Here is a 19,565-nt window from a genome sequence, read left to right on the forward strand (position 1 = left end):
TTCTAACATATATTTAAATATCAAACCCAGTTTGATATGTGTTGTATATATGTGTTTGATACTAGTTTTGTACATATTGTATTTATTTATTTGTTTGTACTGTATGTTATACCTGATGAGTCTTTGACTTAAAGGAATAAAGAACTTGAACTTGAATTTGTCTAAAGCGGCCCATACACGTTCAATGTTTTCGTCAATTAATTGATGGCAAATAATTGATATAAATTAATTGGCGAAATTGACCTTGCCCACACACGATCAATGTTTAAGCGTCAATTTTCATTCTGATCGAAAACTTCGAAATGAAAACATCTCTGGCACTAGCACACATGGTCTATTTAATTGACGAGCCGTCAATAAATATCAAAGCAACTTTGATCCGTCAATTAATGGATTCAATTAAATTGTTTCAATTAATTCGCCGTCAATGTCCTCCATACACGTTCAATTTCTTTGTCAATTAATTTAGGCCTGCAGCCGAAATTTCTAGCTTGCTGAAGCGGCCCGTACACGTCCAATGAAACCATCAATATTATTGACCCAATATATTGACTCAATAATATTGACGGGAATTGCCCACAAACGATTCAATATTTCCATCAATAATTTCATCATTTTTTGGTCATTTTTCAAGATGAATGCAGCGGTCACTGTTGCACTACTCATGGAAATTGACGACGGAATGAAAATATTGACGCAATTATTGACGCAATTATTGGCAGATTCTCCTCACACGACCAATATTGTCATTGGATAAATTGACCGCCCGTCAATATATTGATGAACCATCAATAAAAATCAAAATGGTTTTGATCCGTCAATATATTGACGCAATGATGGTTATTGACAATATTTTACATCAATATAGCCCACACACGTTCAATATAATTGAGTCAATAATATTGACGGAATTATTGAACGTGTATGGGTCGCTTTAGAAACACAATTCTGCTACATGGTCCTCCCTAATAGACAAACTATACAATTTTGGGAAGCTAATAACATCCAAGCAAAATGTTTGCACTAACTCGATTTAGGGCCAGATAAAAATTGTGATAATTTTCAAGTAAATGCTATATTTATACTAACAATTGTGAAGTTGACATAAAATTAAATATTGGCGAAAACACCCAATGCCTTCATCCTCGGCAAAGAATATGCTATTGTTTAAATTTTGATTTAAACCAAAATACAGAAAACATAATGTACAAGGGAACATACAGAATTTTGGAAATCCATTAACGGTAGTAGGGAGTTATCTCCCTTGCTGTCAATTGTCTGCAATTGATAACAGTATTTCAGGTGTGTGTTGACTGCACTCTCCACACAAGTCTCGCTATCCAGCATTCGACCCTGGCCACGGCTCACGCACTAAACTGGTTGACCTAGAGGTCATTGGTCACGTGATTAACTACATGATGAAAATGACATCTGTCAGAAAAGTTCCTGGTGTTATAAACTTGATTAATTTTAGTCAATTTTAGGGGGAAATGTCATCAATTATTACCCCTCCGAAAGAAAACAGTCTAATTTTGCATGTTTCGTGTGTAAATGTTTTAGGCCTTACGATCTCATTATAAAGGTAAACAGATCCACGTGTATTATATTCTAAAATTAGCATGGCGACATGCGGAGTTCGTATTTCCGACCATTTAACCCTGTAATCTTACGCGAAAGAGTTCCCTGTAATATTTGTAAATACATTGTTACTTTGCAATTGTGACCCCATTTCTAATTAAATATGGTAATAGTATTAAATATATTATCATTTATTTGTTTTTAATCGCATTGTTTATCATTGTCTATCAACACCAAGAATCTTGGAGGCGTAGTCAAATGGGCCGTTAGCAGAGATTGTTTGAACTGCAAGGGAAGATTGTGTTGACTGCTGATGCTGTATGACGCACAAGACCATGTCGTGTGAGCACACAAGCCCAATATTTATATCGTTAATGTGGTCCCAGGGGACTGCAAGGGTTGGTGAGCGGGTGTTTACGCAGAAACTATGCGCGGAGCGCCTAGTCTGATGAGCAAGGAGATATGTTGACACCAAGAATCTTGGTGGCGTAGTCAAATGGGCCGTTAGCAGAGATTGTTTGAACTGCAAGGGAAGATTGTGTTGACTGCTGATGCTGTATGACGCACAAGACCATGTCGTGTGAGCACACAAGCCCAATATTTATATCGTTAATGTGGTCCCAGGGGACTGCAAGGGTTGGTGAGCGGGTGTTTACGCAGAAACTATGCGCGGAGCGCCTAGTCTGATGAGCAAGGAGATATGTTGACATTGTTTGAGCAAAATGTCTATGAAGTAATGGAGACTTGGCGGGGGGGGGGGGCTGAGCCTATTTGCCCGAAAAATTTATTTGTCACCAAAATTTTCTGAATGAAGATGGTTGTTTATTTTTAATTAAAATTACACAAGTATATAATTATATTTCAATGAGATATGGTCGTATTCTCCATTCTCTGATGCGTGTGCCCGAACAACTGAAATACATTGCCCGAAAAATGGACGGTTCAAGGAATCTGGGAGGTGGAGGGGGGGGGGGCATATAAGTTCTCCCAAAACAGTATTTCTACTAATATATCTGTAAACTTTTAGTTCAGATAAGATTAAAAAATTGGGGCTAAATATTTATTTTCTCACTAAAATAGATATATGGCAAAACCTAAACAATACTTATGGGAGTGGCAATTGTAATGAAGAGAAAAAAACCATCAAATGGAGCTTACTGTTCAGGATCAACCAGGATAATGAAGATGTACATACGCCCGCCATACATTATGCTATAGGGGGAATTCGGTCCAAACAGCAAAGTTACGGTCTACACTCTAATTCGAATTTAAAGTTCTTTTACGTGCACGCCAACGTGTGCACGGGACCTCAGTTTTATTTTCCATCCGAATAACTAGAAGCTGCCCACCACGGCCGCACCCCCCCCCCCCATCCCCACTTCCTGCACCACTGACAAGGTGAAACAACGCTGGAAAGTTTGGGGAACTGTCTAGGTCAGCACGGGGATCAAATCCCAGACCTCCTGATTAGAGAGGCACGGACAAGGGGAAACCACGCCAGACTAGGATCAAACCCGGGGCCACCCGATAAGTGAGCCAGCCCTTTACTGAGTCACCGCGGCTCCCTTGCACACCAATGATGACATTTACATACTAGTTGTACATGTACAATACCCCCTCCCCTCCCCAACTATCATGTATGACATATGCTCATCTTCATTATACTGGTTGTTCAGAACAGTAAGACATTAAAGGACATTATTGGTGCCAGTGATTATCATATATGTGATAGAACTGGTTAAACACATTCCAAATACTATTTTATCACAGAGATCATTGCTACGATAGCTGTGGAATCAATGTTTCAACAATGGGAAGTGACGAACGCAAAAGGAAAACACGAGTTATCCCTCTATATAACTGATTAAAGTGATGGGTGATAACAGGTACATGGGCGAATTTCTGACCACTAATAATTCCTTCGAAGACCAAAAGTTGTTGTGTGAGACTTTGAGAGGATATCTGACAATTCATAAAAAAAATGGACTCTTACCAGATAAGAGAACATGAAAGAAAAATAGAAAAAGTCCGTGCATTACCATGTTTTTATAAGGATAGAATGAATAAACACGCGTGAATGTACGGACTGTTTCTATTTTATTCGTGTTCTCTTATCTAATGACATTCAATTACTTTTTTGAATTGTCAGATATACTCTTACAGTCTCATATAACAACATTTGGTCTTCGAAGAAATTATTAGTGAGCAGAAATTCGACCATGTATCTGTTATCACTCGTCACTTCAGTCAGTTATATAGAGGGATAGCTCGTGTTTTCCTTTTGCGTTCGTCATTTCCGATTGTTGATGCATTGATTACGCCTCTATCGTAGCAATGATCTCTGTGTTAAAATAATATTTGGAATGTGTTTAACCAGTTCTATCACATATGTGATAATGACTGGCACCAATATTGTCCTTTAAACTCCATTTGATTTTTTTTTTCTTCATTACAATGTTGTCACTCCCTTTAGTTTTGGCCATATCTATTTTAGTGAGAAAACTAAATATCTGTAGATACTATGTTTCAGTTTAAATATTTGTTAGACCTTTAGCCTCAAATCCTATCTGAAAAAAAGTTGAACTGGTATAGACCCTAGTCTGTCTGTAGTTAAATCCTATTCAGTTTATCGAATAAATTCTTTAAACAAAATACTGTTATCAATAATTATTGATATTTTCTATAAAGGGAGATAACTCCTTTTACCATAAATGGATGTCCGAAATTCTGTATCTTCCCCTGTCCTTTATGGTTTCTGCATTTTGCTTTAAATCAAATTTAACCAACAGCATATTCTTTGCATAGGATGAAGGCATCGGGTGTTTTCACCAATATTTAATTTTATGTCAACTTCACAATTGGTAGTATAAATATAGCATTTACTTGACAATTATCACAATTTTCATCTGGCCCTAAATCGAGTTAGTGCAAACATTTTGCTTGGAACTCTCTGGATTTGCGTTCCTGGTGTTCTAAGCTTTCCAAAAATGTATAGTTTGTGTATTAGGGAGGACCTTGTAGCGGAACTTCGCGCTAGAAATTTTGGCTGCAGGCCTATATGGTTGAAAAAGAAAACGTAGATTCTTACAAAGAATTATTTAAAGCTAGCCAAAGTGCAGAATCTATGCAGAGAATATTTAACAAGGATTTAATGTTAGGGTGATCCTTGCATTGAAAATTTTCTCTACAGAAAGTTGGACTCGACACGGCGAATGTGCACGCTCCAGTGGCTTGTCTCGAAATGATTTCTGGCTAACCACGCAGTATGATAATACTCAGCACTAGAGTCTATGAGACTATAAATAGCGATCGTATGTGCAATTCTCTACACATCTATCAACTATTACAGCCGTAAAACAATCTATTGTTGACGATTCTGAATAGCAGTAAAATTTATCTTTTTGGTTATTACAGCAGTTTTGGAAATAACGTTCGTTTTATTTTTTGAATTGCTTGATCATTAACTGTACCGTTAGGAGAGGCATCTTTTGGTTTAGTACAAATAATATCTTTGAAGCACTTTGGTTAGGCAAGAATATGATACTAGCAGTAGTTTCATATTACTTTTACAGGGTTCTTAAAACAATTGTTGAGTTGCCTAACGTGCGTGTTTCTAAATTCAATTTCTTGTTCCAGATTTCTGTTATGTTTCGTAAAAAAGTAGTCTCGATTATCCCTGCCTGTCAACCAGACTTAGAATGGTCGGTAGACTGGTTAAGCGAAACTAATTTCAAAACAAGGGCACGTAACCTATTTTTTTACTCACAAGTGCCCGGGTGTTATGGCCGACACTCGTAACCATCTTTCAGTGTATTATTTATAGATGGTTAAATGGTCATAGCTTATTAAGTACAACATGACCGTTTATTTAGTGACTATAAATGTGCGAAACTGATTTAAGGCTTGGTATAATATAAATATTGTGGTGTAATTGTCGAGATATTTGGAGCTATTTATTTATGGTGGGTGACCCTATTAATGTACTCGGATATTTCGGATTGTGAGATACAAATGATAAACGCTTTTCAATTTCTAGTGACAAGACGTTAGTGAATGTGCCAACAATGCCGTGCCCATAAATACCGTACGCATAAATCAGTGGGCTGTTAACTTTTTTAACAGTTGGTCAGTGTGGCGGAATAATAAACACGACAGTGAGCGAAATATCCTGTGTGCGCTGGAAGATAAGAGTATGTAAGATCTTATTTTTTAGATGTCTAGATTAGTCTTGGAAGTAAGCAAATAAAATGATGAATGTTACCCACCGAATTCCGTATTTAGTTATGGGAATAGTTTCACATTTACGGACTGCGAATAAAACTGATGTGGATATACTGCACAATACAGAATTTGAGTTTCAGACTAGTTCTTGATGGTCAGATGATAAAACATGGGCCTGACAAAGTTCGTCGTCCGAATCGTTTGACAACATTGTACAAAAAAGTGAATGTAATGTTTAAAGAAAGAATTTGTGTCTTTTTGCATTGCAGAGCCCGTAAACCTGTTGTGACGTCATCAGAGGGTGATATCTGATATCGTCCCTAGGGTCGATATCAGATATTATCCTCTGATATCACCCTCTGATGACGTCACAACAGGTTGATACGTTTCATAACATGCATGGGAGATCAAAGGAAATAACATCCCTAGGTGTGTAAAAACAAATATAGATTGCTTAGAGACTAGGAAGTTCTGGGTGACCGAGACTATATCAAACAGTATTCCCGATGTAGACTGGCCTAACTAGGCGCGAGCGACCAATTTGAACTGCTCACGTATTTGTAAAAAATGAATGTAAATCTGTTTATATACATTCTTGTTACTTAATATGTGTTTTTGCCACATCAGTCCTTTTTAAATTCCAAAGAACAGAGATTTAATTGAATATAATTTAAAAACAATACTTGACACCAAACCCTTAACCCTAACTCAGCCCCTCCAACCACCCGGTATTTAATGTATTTGATTTATTTATTACAGTGGGTTAAATTTTCCCGATTTAATGGTAAGACAGGGTGTAATAGAGAATCCACCTAAGACGCCAATTATTATGGGGTTCGAATGTTCTGGTGTAATAGAGGCTCTTGGAGAAAATACTACTGGTTTAAATGTATGTAATAGTATTACAATTGGTTTCTAATTTGTATGGTTTCGCTGTAAACGTTTAACGATGTGCTATTATTGAAGTAAATGATTCTGAAATAAAATGCGCATATTATGTTTTACAGGTTGGAGATAGAGTTATAGGTTTCAGTGACTATAAATGCTGGGCAGAACTGGTAGCCATACCCGCTAAATACGTTTATAAGATGCCTGATAATATGTCATTCCATGAAGGAGCTTCTTTTCCTATGAATTTTGCCACTGCATATATTTTATTATTTGATATTGCTAATTTAAGAAAAGGGCAGTCGTTATTACTGCATGCTGTTGCCGGTGGTGTGGTAAGTCAGTACTTCATTAGTAACCGCATAGTTAGTATTTGTGATAAAGGGATGCAAGTCGTGCACGAGACTTACTCTTTTCTGAAATAGTGACACAATTTTCCACTGTATTCATCTGTCTTGTTTTTTCTTCAATTCACAAAGCTTGGTGGATGTGATACACAGACTATTAGACTGCATTTAAAAGTCTTTGTACAGTAGAATGCTTTCATTGTCGACTTCTCGTTCAATTTTTTGTTTTCTCTTTGAATATATACATTATTACCATTTTATATACTTCGTTGGGGCATTGTGCATTGGCTGGGGTACACATGTCATATGATATGTTAGGTGGAACATTTTCTGTACTGTAAACATTTTATTGGAAAGAATAATTTGACCAGTAACTGACCCTCAAGCGCTACCCATCTTCTTGTTGGCGATGTTCTCCTAAAAAAGCCTAAGGATCCGCCAATTCAAGTAAGATCGGCATGAAGCTTGGCACGCTTGTTCATTGCACATCGACTGACCGACTTCGTTTTTGATATGACATTACATTATTCGAAGATGGCGGCAATGGCGTTATTGTCGGTCTCTGGTCCATATAATACTACCGTAGCTACTTGTTTTAGTTTGGCAAAGACGTTAAAAAGTTCACGACGACAGACTGTCAACCTAATCATCCAGATAGCTCGACTCAAGTAGAACTCTTTGAGTCTGTCGAGGCTCAACAGACTTAAAGAGTTCTACTTGCCTGTGTCGTGAAAGGCTTTGTCACAAAAAAAGAGAGTTTTGATTGTCATGAGTCTCGTTCTGTTTTTCCAGGGAACAGCAATATGTCAGCTGTGTAAAACAGTTGAAGATGTTACTGTTTTTGGAACCGCGTCTGCTGGAAAACATGATTCTGTTAGAGACAATTTAACTCATATTTATGACCATGCGACTGATTATTGTCAAGAAGTTAGAAAGTAAGTTCGCCAATGGTTTAATGTCTTGTCAATGCTTTATTTGTCAATCTATTTATACATTGTGTTTCCTTCTGTATTTTTTTTTTGTAGACATTAATTTGGGAAATTTGGTAAAATTTTCTTTAAAATAAAACTGTTTTGATATTCTCAATGTCATTTTCTTCTTTGTATAAACTTGGTTAACAGTTGTTCACGGATGTATACGCAAGTGCCCTAATTCACACAAGATAATTCATAAAATATGCCACTGGATATTATAACCTTCAACGTGGTGTTAACAATTTATTTTGGTGATTATTTCAGAGTATTTCCGCAAGGTGTAGATATAGTGTTAGATTGCTTATGTGGTGATGATACTAATAGAGGTATCAGTCTTCTAAAACCAATGGGAAAATACATTTTATATGGTGAGGCAAATAATTTGGTATGATATACTAAAATAAACTAAACTAAGTAGATTACACTATATCATAGAGTTAAATACTGGTATTTGGAATGTTCAAAAGTAAGAACCTTTATGGTGAAACAAATCAAATTTGAGTAACTTTGGTAGCTGAATCAGATATTTTGGATTTCGTGCGTTTCTAGAAAATCACAGATCAGTGTCAAGTTTGGCTAACTTTAATATCTTTTGGGTTAAAGCGGTCAAACTATCTAGCAGTAAGGTTTTAGTATAAATTTGGTTTTGACTATACTTATTGCTGTGGCTTCTTTTCAGGTTCATCAAATATAGTAACAGGCGAGACCAAAAGCTTTTTCAGTTTTGCTAAATCTGTGAGTGTTTTTGGAAAATTACAACATCTATAGTGATAAATCAGTATATTTTCTTCAAAATAATTACTGACAAGTCATTATTAACATGATAATTAATAGTGTTAGCTTTTCGTAACACATTGTCATCTGAATCTAATCATAGACGATGTTGTGTAGAAAGTTATCAACGCCAGGTTTCAATTAAATTCACCTTATTTCAAATTACCATATTTATTATTTTCTTTAGTATTTATCCAACTTGATATAAAATATTGAATGAAATTTGTGTATAAATAGTAAACAGAACAACCTTTTTTATTTAGTGGTGGCAGGTTGATAAAGTATCACCAATCAAATTGTTTGATGAAAATAAAGTTATTGGTGGGTTCCAGCTACGCCGTCTGCTCTTCCAACAAGGGCAAGATGGGTATGTTCGTGATATCATGAATAAACTGATGAAATTATACAAAGATAAAAAGATAAAACCAACTATAGATTCAGCATGGGCGTTTGAAGATGTAAGACATTCTAGTAAACATTCCTTGGATGCTTTTTTGCTTGGTAATGTCGAGAGAGCTCTTGTGGAAACGTCGCTAGAAATAAATTTCCACGTAACTTTTATTCCATAATTATAATTAAAATTTATCATGTTTTATTCTGAGTCACTTATTAAATGCCACTTAAACAATTTTAAGAATTTCTATTGATATCATAGTTTTAAAATATTTAAAATTGCTCAAACTGAAGAGGGGGTCATACAACTGCAGTGGGAGGAAACTGGAGGTCCCGGAGAAAACTCACGAGGTTGGACAGGCGATCCTACTCCTTGTCACGTACAACCGGGGAATCGAAACCACGCCAGATGACTCAATGACAGACCGTATGATACAGCACGCATATGCTAACAATTCGGCCACCCAACCCCCCCCCCCAAAAAAAAAAAATCCACTAGGAACTTTGTCGGCGTAATGCATGGATCTAACCTGGGGCCAACCCACTAAGCCAAAACGGCCCCTCTATTATTGAAGCCTTCATTGGGAAAGGCTATTTAAAGCCTTTGAAAGTCTTCTCTCCCACTACTCAGACTTTTAGTACTAGGCTATAAACTCAAAAGCAAAAAGAAAAAAAAAATACATGTCAGCATTCTTTCTAGTGGTAGGTGCCGAAGTGTGGCAGTTATGTGATGGGACTTTGGACGAATTTACGCACAGCGTTATATTGAGGCACACAGAGTAACGGACCCTAAACATCATCTTAAAGTGGCAGATAAGTTTAAGGTTATAGCACTGTATCTTCCTGAGCTGCTAAGAGACATAAAATTTTGTAATTTAAAATCATTGATTTTTCAGGGGACCTTTCGTTGAAATTTCCCCATAATTCCATAGAAGATAAATCTTGAAAGCATAGATATTACTCACAGATAATTGCAAATGATTCCTTTATCTGCTGTCACAAAATTCGAATGATGAAAGAAATTATTAAAAAGTTGGAGTTTAAAATTTTCAAATTACATTTTCTCAAAATGGTTCAAGTGGCTTTAAAACTTTAATGTTTCAAGATCTAATGGTAACAATTACATTTCCGTGTTTCTGGATTTATATCCTTATTTTGGTTACCATACCGTTGAATATGTATAAGAACGCGTCCGCGAGAGGACCATGCAAATATTGAAAAAAAAAAACGACCGGCACTAAACCCACTAGTGTGCTACAATATTCTGAAAATGTGTAAAAATCAGTGTTTTCCATGCGATTCTTCTTTTACTGATGACCGACGACTATCTTTAAGAGTTCAAATGACCATCGATTATCAACATTAGTACTATATTTTGTTATTTGAGCGTTCCTCGTGCCAAATATGTTATTTTGGTTAAAAATCATAAAGTGTTTGTGACAAAATCAGACGTTCACGATCATCATAGGGAAGGGGCGTAACTGCAGGTGTATAATTTTGCAGAATCAGACAACGATTATTCTCATTTGTATTCTGTAGTAAGTAGCTGGGAAGTGTTTTAATGTATGGGCTGGCATGGCAAGCTTTTATATCAGCACAATCTTACAAAAGCAGCTCTTTTTTACCAATGACCAGCGATTATTCTTAAATGACCACTGATCATCGCCATTACCACTATATGTTTCGTTATTTGAAAATGCCGGTCAAATAGGGTATTTTGGTCAAAAATCATAACGTTTTCGTGTCAAAATCAGACTTCCACGCTCGCTAAGTCATGAATAATTTTGCGGTGATCAGACAACGTTTATTAAGATCTGTATTTGGGAGCAGATCACCGTATTGATTAATGGGCTGCCATGACTATCATAAACTTGATATATCTGTTATCCACATTCTCATGTAAGAAGAACCACAAGAAAACATAGTTTTAAGTGTTCATGGAGAGGCATTTGATATCTGGCGATGTCCTTGTTTAGCAGACCGTCATGTTTTCCATATTGAAATCATCAAAATAGAAGATGGCATAGATCACAACAGGTTTCATGCCACTCCAGAACAACCCAGGATAATTCTGAATGCACATGCTAACCTCCGGCATATACCTATGTTCGAGCAGATGTGTTCACTTACGTAGATTCTGACCTGCCTTCCTATGTTCTTAGTTTTGGGACCCTATTTTTGTAATGATATTTTTGGCCTATATATTTATGTGATCTTCTTCTTCAGTAGATTTCAATATGTAATGTATGTTGTCTCCTGATTTTCAATAACTCTCCATTAAAACTTTCAAATGTTTCTACACACTGATCGGCTTCTAAATACAGATGGGAATAAGCGCGGTTTAATTCCTAAAATACGTTTGACCAAAATAACCTATTGGCACATTCAAGTAACCAACCATGGAAGAAAAGGTCATAATCAGCGGTCATTTAAAGATAGTCGACAGTGAAGAGACGCACCCGTCGAACAATGCCATTATTTAACAGCTCTATAATAAGAATACATATGCAATTTTAACATTTTATCAATTGTTAATTTTAAAGATATAGCGGTAATCAATTTTAGCATGTATAGTCATGCTGATCATGTGTGTATGGCTCAATGCCACTGGGTCATCTGCAAACCCCCCATCCTTAAAACACGTTACACGCGCGAACATGCACATCCCTCAGAAACACTTCAATTTCTTCAAGCCACGGGGGACGTAACAGTTTGTGATCGGTTGTCCGGTTCTCCACGGAACATTTCCAGCCACGAGAACGTACTGAAGATGCTGCTGCAACCCCACCCCACCCCCACCCCCGGCAGCTATTGACAACGTAGTGATCTTTTACCCGAGAGCTGAAATATGTTTCATTTCATTACTATATCATATTCATATAAGGTTTATTCTGTGTAAATTACATTGGACATTCGTGAAACTTGTCCCTTGGTTAAGTCAAAAGTGGTCTAACACATACGCTTTAGATCATAAGGTATGTCAAAGAGTTAAGTGGCGTGGTTTCCATTACAAGCTTGTAGGTATTGTCTTCCCTCTTTTCGCGCACGCGAATTATTGAAATAAAACTGTATATGTTAGTCCCAAAATTAACTAGTTTGTGTCGATAGACATTAAACCTCATTTCTCTGGGGGGTTGAATGGCCGAATGGTTAGCACGCGCGAGCTGTATCATATGGTCTATCATTGAGTAAACTGGCGGGGTCTCGATTCCCCGGTTGTACGTGACAAGGAGTAGGGTCGCCTGTCCAACTTCGTGGGTTTTCTCCGGGTCCTCCGGTTTCCTCCCACAGCTAAAGACCCCTACGCGCAAGCGAATTATGGAGATAAGATTGAACCATATGTTAGTCCCGAAATGACCTAGTTTGTGTCGAGTGGACGTTAAACCCCATTTCTCTCTCTCTCTCTCTCCCCATTTCTCTCTCAAGTCAAAATCATCAACTTGATGACGGCTGGGCGGAATATATAAACTTTGTAAAGATGATCAAACATATGCATCACCAGTGCCGGTCATTTTTATTTTTTATTTTGTTAGTAGGAAGGTTGCTAGTTGTGGATAACATTCAACTTTGGTCTTAGTCCTGCAAAGAACGAACTATAGCCTCACACTTTGGTTTTCATTAAATTCAATTTTCAGAGCGAGTTGAGAATCTGGTCAGTGCCAAGATATCATTGGCAGTAGAAACTTAAAACTCTCTGTGTAGGAGGAGCCTGGTGGTCCTACTAATGCCCAAACTTTCGTCTCTCCAAATAAATTATTGTCCGAATAACAGGTCATACAAATTTAGTTCCAAATTAGCCCATTTTTTGAGTATTTTTCTTTTAAAAAAATATTTTTCCAATTTGCCAGGATGGTATCAACTGAATCAACCTAATATTTTGTGGGGATGTATCTGGGTACTAACCCATCTCACAGAAAAAATTTGGTCCAAATCCCCGACTCATGAAATATTTAATCCATTTCTAATAGACAAGATTAATCCTCTGAAATTAGCAAAATATTAAAAACAAATTGAACTAAACTCCAAAGAGTAGGCCTACGTCAGATCACGCCTTGTCACGACAACAATCAAGTTACACCATGCATTATTGAGCATAGTAAGATCCAATACCTATTTAAGTCCAGGGTGTCACGGTGTGTAAGACGCTGACTTGCTAGCCTGGAGGTCGGGTGTTCGACCCCTGCATTGGCTGAGAAAGTTCATCCAGATTTTCCGGCGTCCTTCGCCCTTGTCAGTGATGCAGGCTGGAGGGTCTGACAAGGACAGCTGTCTAGTCGTTCGGATGGGACGAAAAACCGAGGTCCCGTGTACACGTTGGCGTGCACGTAAAAAATCCCTTGACAGTTGGAATTCGATATAAGAGTAGACCGTAGTGCCGCTGTCCGGGCAAAATTTCCTTCACAGCACACTGTATGGTGTATGCCCGTCTTCATTAGCCCAGTAGGACGTTAAACTCCATTTCATTTTATTTCATATCTATTAAAGTCGAAAAAATTGTCATTTTGAACTCTTAATAAAACCGGAAGTTATACTTCCAAGACCGAACATTTTTATATCAATTGTTAGTAGACATGGGGGTCATTATATATGAGAAGTTCAAGAGTCATGAAAATGTTAGGTCACCAGATAGAAGTTGAAAAGTCGAACAAAATTTAAAGTGACAGCGGAAGTAAACAAAATCGAAATTTAAAAATCGGCTCCCTAAGAATTGTTGCCATTTGAAGTAGGTTTAAAACAGGAAAAGTTTTCGAAAATCGGAATCAAAATGGCGGCCAAACGGTTGAAAAAGTTATGGAACAAGGTCTCTGAAAATGAAAGATAATATCTGGGGCTAACACCACCATGTGTGATTTTTAGTCTATTTTTAAAATGGAGAGAATTATTCACGTTCGGGAAAAATCGGAAGGCCTCGGATATTTCCGGAAGCCGTTACAAATTTTTTTAATATGCCATTTTGAAGGCATCGATGTATTCCTATCAGGTTTCAACTTGCTACCCAAATAGTGACTTAGATACGCCATCTTGAATGTCGATAAAATGGTGGGAGAAAACTTTCGCAAATCACTGATGCTAATATTAATCGAGCAAACTTCCGAATTTCGAAAAACCGTCTGTCAGAGCCCATATGGGATTCTTCCAAAGAATCCAAAAATGAAGATCCGTTGAGAAATAATCGAGATATGGGCAATCTGAAATTATTTATTGTCCCATCCGTAAAACACTTCCTGTTTGTCAAAAAGAACCCAATTTATATTTAATATTTAGTTGCACGGCGGCCAACATTGCCTACGTTGGCAGAATATTGGCACCATGCACAGTTTTGACTGCAACGTATGACTAAAGTCGGGGGAAAAAAATAATAAAAACCCTCACGAAAACAATACAAAGGTCTGAAACACGTAATGAAACTACTTACGAAGGTACGAAACACGTAACTATGTCTCTCACTCCATTTCAGGCTGGAGATGCTATGCAAAAGATCCAGGATCGTAAGAACATTGGCAAAATAATTTTGGATCCCACTGCACAACCAAAACCAAGACCAAAGGTAAGTATTAACTATATAGTAAACTGTTGTCTTTCTAGAACATCTCGTACCACCCAGCAGCTTTGTTTCGAATTGTGTATATTTTTAAATAGCTTATGGAACACCAGCCTTGTGTTGAATTTTGTACTATATTTTTAAATAGGGGGTGGCTCAGAGAGTAAGACGATGGCTGGCTATCCTGGCGGTCGTGGTTTTGCTCCCGGTGTTGGCCGAGAAGGTCCATCAATATTTTACGACGTGGTTTCCCCTTGTCAGTGGTCAGGACCCGGGCGGGGTTGACAAGGACAGCTGTCTAGTCGTTCAGGTGGGACGAAAAAACCGAGGCCCCGTGTACGTAAAAGATCCCTTGACAGTTGGAATTCGATGTACATGTAAGAGTAGGCCGTAGCGCCGCAGTCCGGACAAAATTTCCCTTACAGCACACTGTATGGCGTAAGCCCGCCTTCATTAGCCCAGTCGGAGCAGAATGTTAAACCGCATTTCATTGTGTGTGTTTTTAAATAGAGGATGGAACAACAGCTTTATTATGAATTGTGTATATTTTTTGATAGGAAGCTACCACTGAACCCGCTACTGAGGCCACTGCCGATGGCGAAGCTAAAAAAGATGAAACAAAATCTGAAGCTTAGAGGTAAGGAAGCTTTTAGTGTATGGAATGGTGTCCATTTATTTTCTACATTGTCCCCGTCGAGGTGTACACACTTTTGCCAACGATGTTGCAAGGCCTGGTTGCCGGTCACGATGAAATTTTCTTCAGCCACCCTAAAAAAAAAAAAAATTGTTCACAGCTGACATGACGTCATCATTACTAGGAAAATGACGAATAGTTACTTTTTTATTTATGGAAACCGGCATCATCCATGGTTACAGATCTGGCCAAAAGATTATCAGGATCAGCTTCAAAACGGCGCAGATTATCACGGGGCGTCAAGAATCTGACCCGTTTCTGATCCACAATCAAGTTGTACTTGTTGATGGCAAAAGTAGGTTTCATTTCATTTCCTTTTCAGGCTTAGAACTTTTCAACCAGCTCTCTTACCAAGGTATACCATCTTTTTTGTAGATGAATACAAACTATGACTTCAACAGAAACTATCAAGGTCTGATTTTCGAATCTTTCAACATAGACTTTAGTATATAATAGAAGCTTCGGTGCTTAAGGCCTGCATCACCATAAGAATGCCTACTGGTTACAGTACTTCAAGCGATTCAAATATATTTATTATGAATTTAAATCAATAAGTAATTTAATATTGCTTATTATTTGTGTATTATCTTTCTTTATATACTTTGTATTATAACCATTTATATTGTGGTGTATTTTACAGAAGAGATTACAGATGATTTATTTTCTTTTATATAGTAAATATATTCCAATATATAAATTGATGTTTAATTATTTTGATCTCCTAGACCCCCCCCCCCCCAAACAAATTTAGTTTGCTATGTTTATACATATATTTAAATTCTTTAGTTGTATAATAGAATTTACAACCTTGCTGTATCGTACAATATTTGACACATATACTCAATAAAAAGCATTAAGGATGGAATTATTCCAAGTGCTTTCGGTATTAGAGGTCACGGTTTATATCGTTACGGTGTCGGTGCTGTGAATGACCCTGTGTATAGCAGAAAATAGATTAATATTAATATTAACGGGATTTTTTTTATTTCAATAAAGCATTTGGCTTACTCTTTTTTGAAACTCCTGAAACCATTTCTCATCTGAAGGGTTCACATGGTTAATTATACATTTTTGTTGTACCAGAATACAAATTTCCAATCCATAATCTACCTATTGAAAACAATATCCAAAATACCATTTGTGGCTGAGAAACCGAAAAAAACACAGCCGCTCGGTTTCAATAGCCTAATGATTTTAGTCGAAATTGATCAACTTCCCTTCGCTGTGCTCAGATGAGTGCCGCTTTTGCGTTGTGAAAAAATAAATATTAAAGTGTGATTTTGTCCAAACTGTTAATATTAAAATATAAATGAAGTTGTTTTATTTTTTAACAAAATTTATTTTATTAAAAATATATATTTTAACATGTAGAAATGTTAATTACCTTTAGAATGTTTGATGTAAAAAAAAAACCCAGATAGGTTACTATAATAATAGACGATAAAAAACTACCAAATACCTTGTGACGTCTTTATTTCCTTTAGAAGTTATACCTGTAGCTTTATTAAAGATACATTATGGAAGATAAGATAAAGAGCTGGCAGTTCTCACTATAATAGATAAAAGAACTAGATAATATAATGGGAATATGTTGAAAATTTCAGTCAAATTGCTCCACTCTGAACCGAGATAATAGCGATTGATTTTTCGGTCTAGCCTCTGGCAACATTACTAAAGTCGGTACGATAAAAAAAACATAGTCTCGATTATCCATTTTTGGATTTAATCATCAATGAGCGTTGAGCTGCAGATAGGATTCAAATCCAGTGACAATCTGACACATAAGATGGCATCGAGAGTTGATTACGGTCTTTTCATGTTAATAAACGTCTAATTAAAAGTTTATATAACATTTCAGGCCTAAAGAAAGACATGATATAGGCAGATTTAGCTCTTGCATAATGTATTTTTAACGCAAAAAATGAACAGATAATATTTAAAACCACACTGAATAGCTTTCGTGTCAAATCATGACGTCAATTGTAATTGAAGCCACAAACTGATTAAAACACAGATCCAATTTCGTTTCGTTTTTATAGTTCAAAATTTAGATTTTACTTGTCTTTAATACACTTGGTGTAGGTCATCGAAAGTATAAAAAAACGAAACGAAATATAGATCTATATTTTAATTAGATTGTTGACGCCACATTTATCTATTTAGTAAGTTTATCGTCTTTTGATTTACATGCCTCACTCAAACTTCCAATTTACATTACACAACCGTCACTAACGCTGTAACGATTTTCTGTACGACTTTAAGAAAAGGACAACAATTTGATAAAAACACTCATGTAACCGAAATTTTTATTTCAATAACGTGCGATTGCTTTATACCCAGATGATCGTACAGTTTTTGTAGTGGTGTGTATTATATGGTGGACCAGGATATTACAGCCCTGTGTTGTTAAAACCTAAAAGAAAAAAAAAACAAAGCTTGTAGCAATGACTTATTGTTCCCTTTCTGTACCGCAGAGCTATGATATAATCTGGTCAATTTCCATCTATTGTTTAAAGTGGACAACTTCCACTTTAAATGCAGGTACACAAGTAAGTAAAATCTACAGAAATGGCAAACTGTAAAACATTAACATGGCATGGTTGGCACATCCCCTTGGTAGAAAATCCTCCTGAATACATTAATCATTTTATTTCGTCTTCCCAGGAAGATTTCAACACATGTAATAATTTGGTTTACAATCATGCAATATAGTGGAGCATTAATTCTTTGACGGGAATGTATTATACAATATATGATACTTTAAACTCAACTACACACCTGTATTCTTATCACAAATTATAAGCTAGTGTTGATCTCTGTACCAAAATGTAATAGAACATAATATTTTAGGTTTACTTATGATGACTTATGGCATGCATTTTGCCCTTTCGTACTTTGTGAATCAAATTGGTGTTATTATTGACTTGTCAAATCATGGACATGCCAAACTTCTTTATTCGGCCAAAATTTATTTTACATCTGAAGGTTTAAAGGACAATATTGGTGCCAGTCATTATCACATATGTGATAGAGCTGGTTAAACACATTCCAAATATAATTTTAACACAGAGATCATTGCTACGATAGCTGAGTAATACAGGTTTCCTGAATCGGAAGTGACGAACGCCAAAGGAAAACACGAGTCACCCCTCTATAAAACTGACTGATGTGACGAGTGATAACAGATACACGGCCGAATTTCTGCTCACTAATAATTCCTTCGAAGACCAAAAGTTGTTTTTTTCTCATTACACAATATTGTTATTTATTGTTTTGTTGTTTTATGCAGGTTATATTTTAGAATATTATTATTAGACATATAAATATATCAATATAATAAAACATTTGTTCACTGTTTATTAACTTTCTATATTCATGTATCTGGAATCTAAATAATATAGAAATCGCTTCTTTTCCATTAGTGTTAATATACACCAACTCATTGCTGGCGGAGGCTGTCCATCATTCTTGTCACTTGGTGATAGGATTATCCATTCTTGTTCTAGGGTTTAGTTGCAATAACAGTCGATCCCTTCAGCAAAATGTCTAATACATAGTACACAAATCGTGAGATTACCGACCAGTTTTTTTTTTCATGGTTCTTTGGCAATTTTGTAATAAGATTGAAATAAAATTTTACCTTTTAAACTCAATCAGTAGCAAATAATAGGAAGTGGGCTAATGGGCAATGGGAGTGGGGTTTTAATTAAAGACTGGATAAATTCTGGATTAATTAGGCAAGTCTGGCAAGTCTTCAACATTACACAAAGGTGTAATTATCTTGGTGTTTGACTTTAGTTAAAATCAATGAGTAAACAAAATAAAGAGAGGTATGTCCAATTCTATTATCTACAAGTCGCCCATTCGACTATCAATATATACTGGGCGCCATGGAAAACGCATCACTTTTTTTTCCCAAATATTTTATTACTAGGTGGTTTTGTATGTATAATATTATGCAATACTATGAACTATTGTTTCACACAATACTCTCAAACGCAAAAAATATCGGCCCGTGTGCACCCAAAAAAATTGCACGAGATGAACATGAAAACACCAATATTCACGTGCAGCATTGTGTGGGAGCCCTTTAAAGGCATGTTTTCAACTTAATGTGCAGTACATGAACTGTGAAACGTCAATCTGTCGTAATT

The 19,565-nt window shown here is 36.4% G+C and overlaps 1 protein-coding gene across 2 annotated transcripts in view; it reads left to right on the forward strand.

Annotated features, from left to right (window-relative positions):
- Positions 1-18,768, forward strand: part of LOC126816712 (synaptic vesicle membrane protein VAT-1 homolog-like) — a 63,860-nt gene extending 45,092 nt beyond the window's left edge. Inside the window, exons 2-10 of one of the 2 annotated variants that reach the window (XM_050543459.2) lie at positions 6,559-6,688; positions 6,807-7,022; positions 7,827-7,969; positions 8,273-8,376; positions 8,688-8,743; positions 9,046-9,240; positions 14,634-14,723; positions 15,275-15,354; positions 15,734-18,768. In XM_050543459.2, the coding sequence (XP_050399416.1) occupies positions 6,559-6,688; positions 6,807-7,022; positions 7,827-7,969; positions 8,273-8,376; positions 8,688-8,743; positions 9,046-9,240; positions 14,634-14,723; positions 15,275-15,352 (1,012 nt within the window). In that variant the 3' untranslated portion in view covers positions 15,353-15,354; positions 15,734-18,768. The remainder of the gene's footprint in view (positions 1-6,558; positions 6,689-6,806; positions 7,023-7,826; positions 7,970-8,272; positions 8,377-8,687; positions 8,744-9,045; positions 9,241-14,633; positions 14,724-15,274; positions 15,355-15,733) is intronic. The other variant, XM_050543460.2, reaches the window with a different exon arrangement.
- Positions 18,769-19,565: the final 797 nt, after the last annotated feature.

The sequence above is a fragment of the Patella vulgata genome, chromosome 3 (genome assembly GCF_932274485.2).
Source record: "Patella vulgata chromosome 3, xgPatVulg1.2, whole genome shotgun sequence".
NCBI classification, from domain to species: Eukaryota; Metazoa; Mollusca; class Gastropoda; family Patellidae; genus Patella; species Patella vulgata.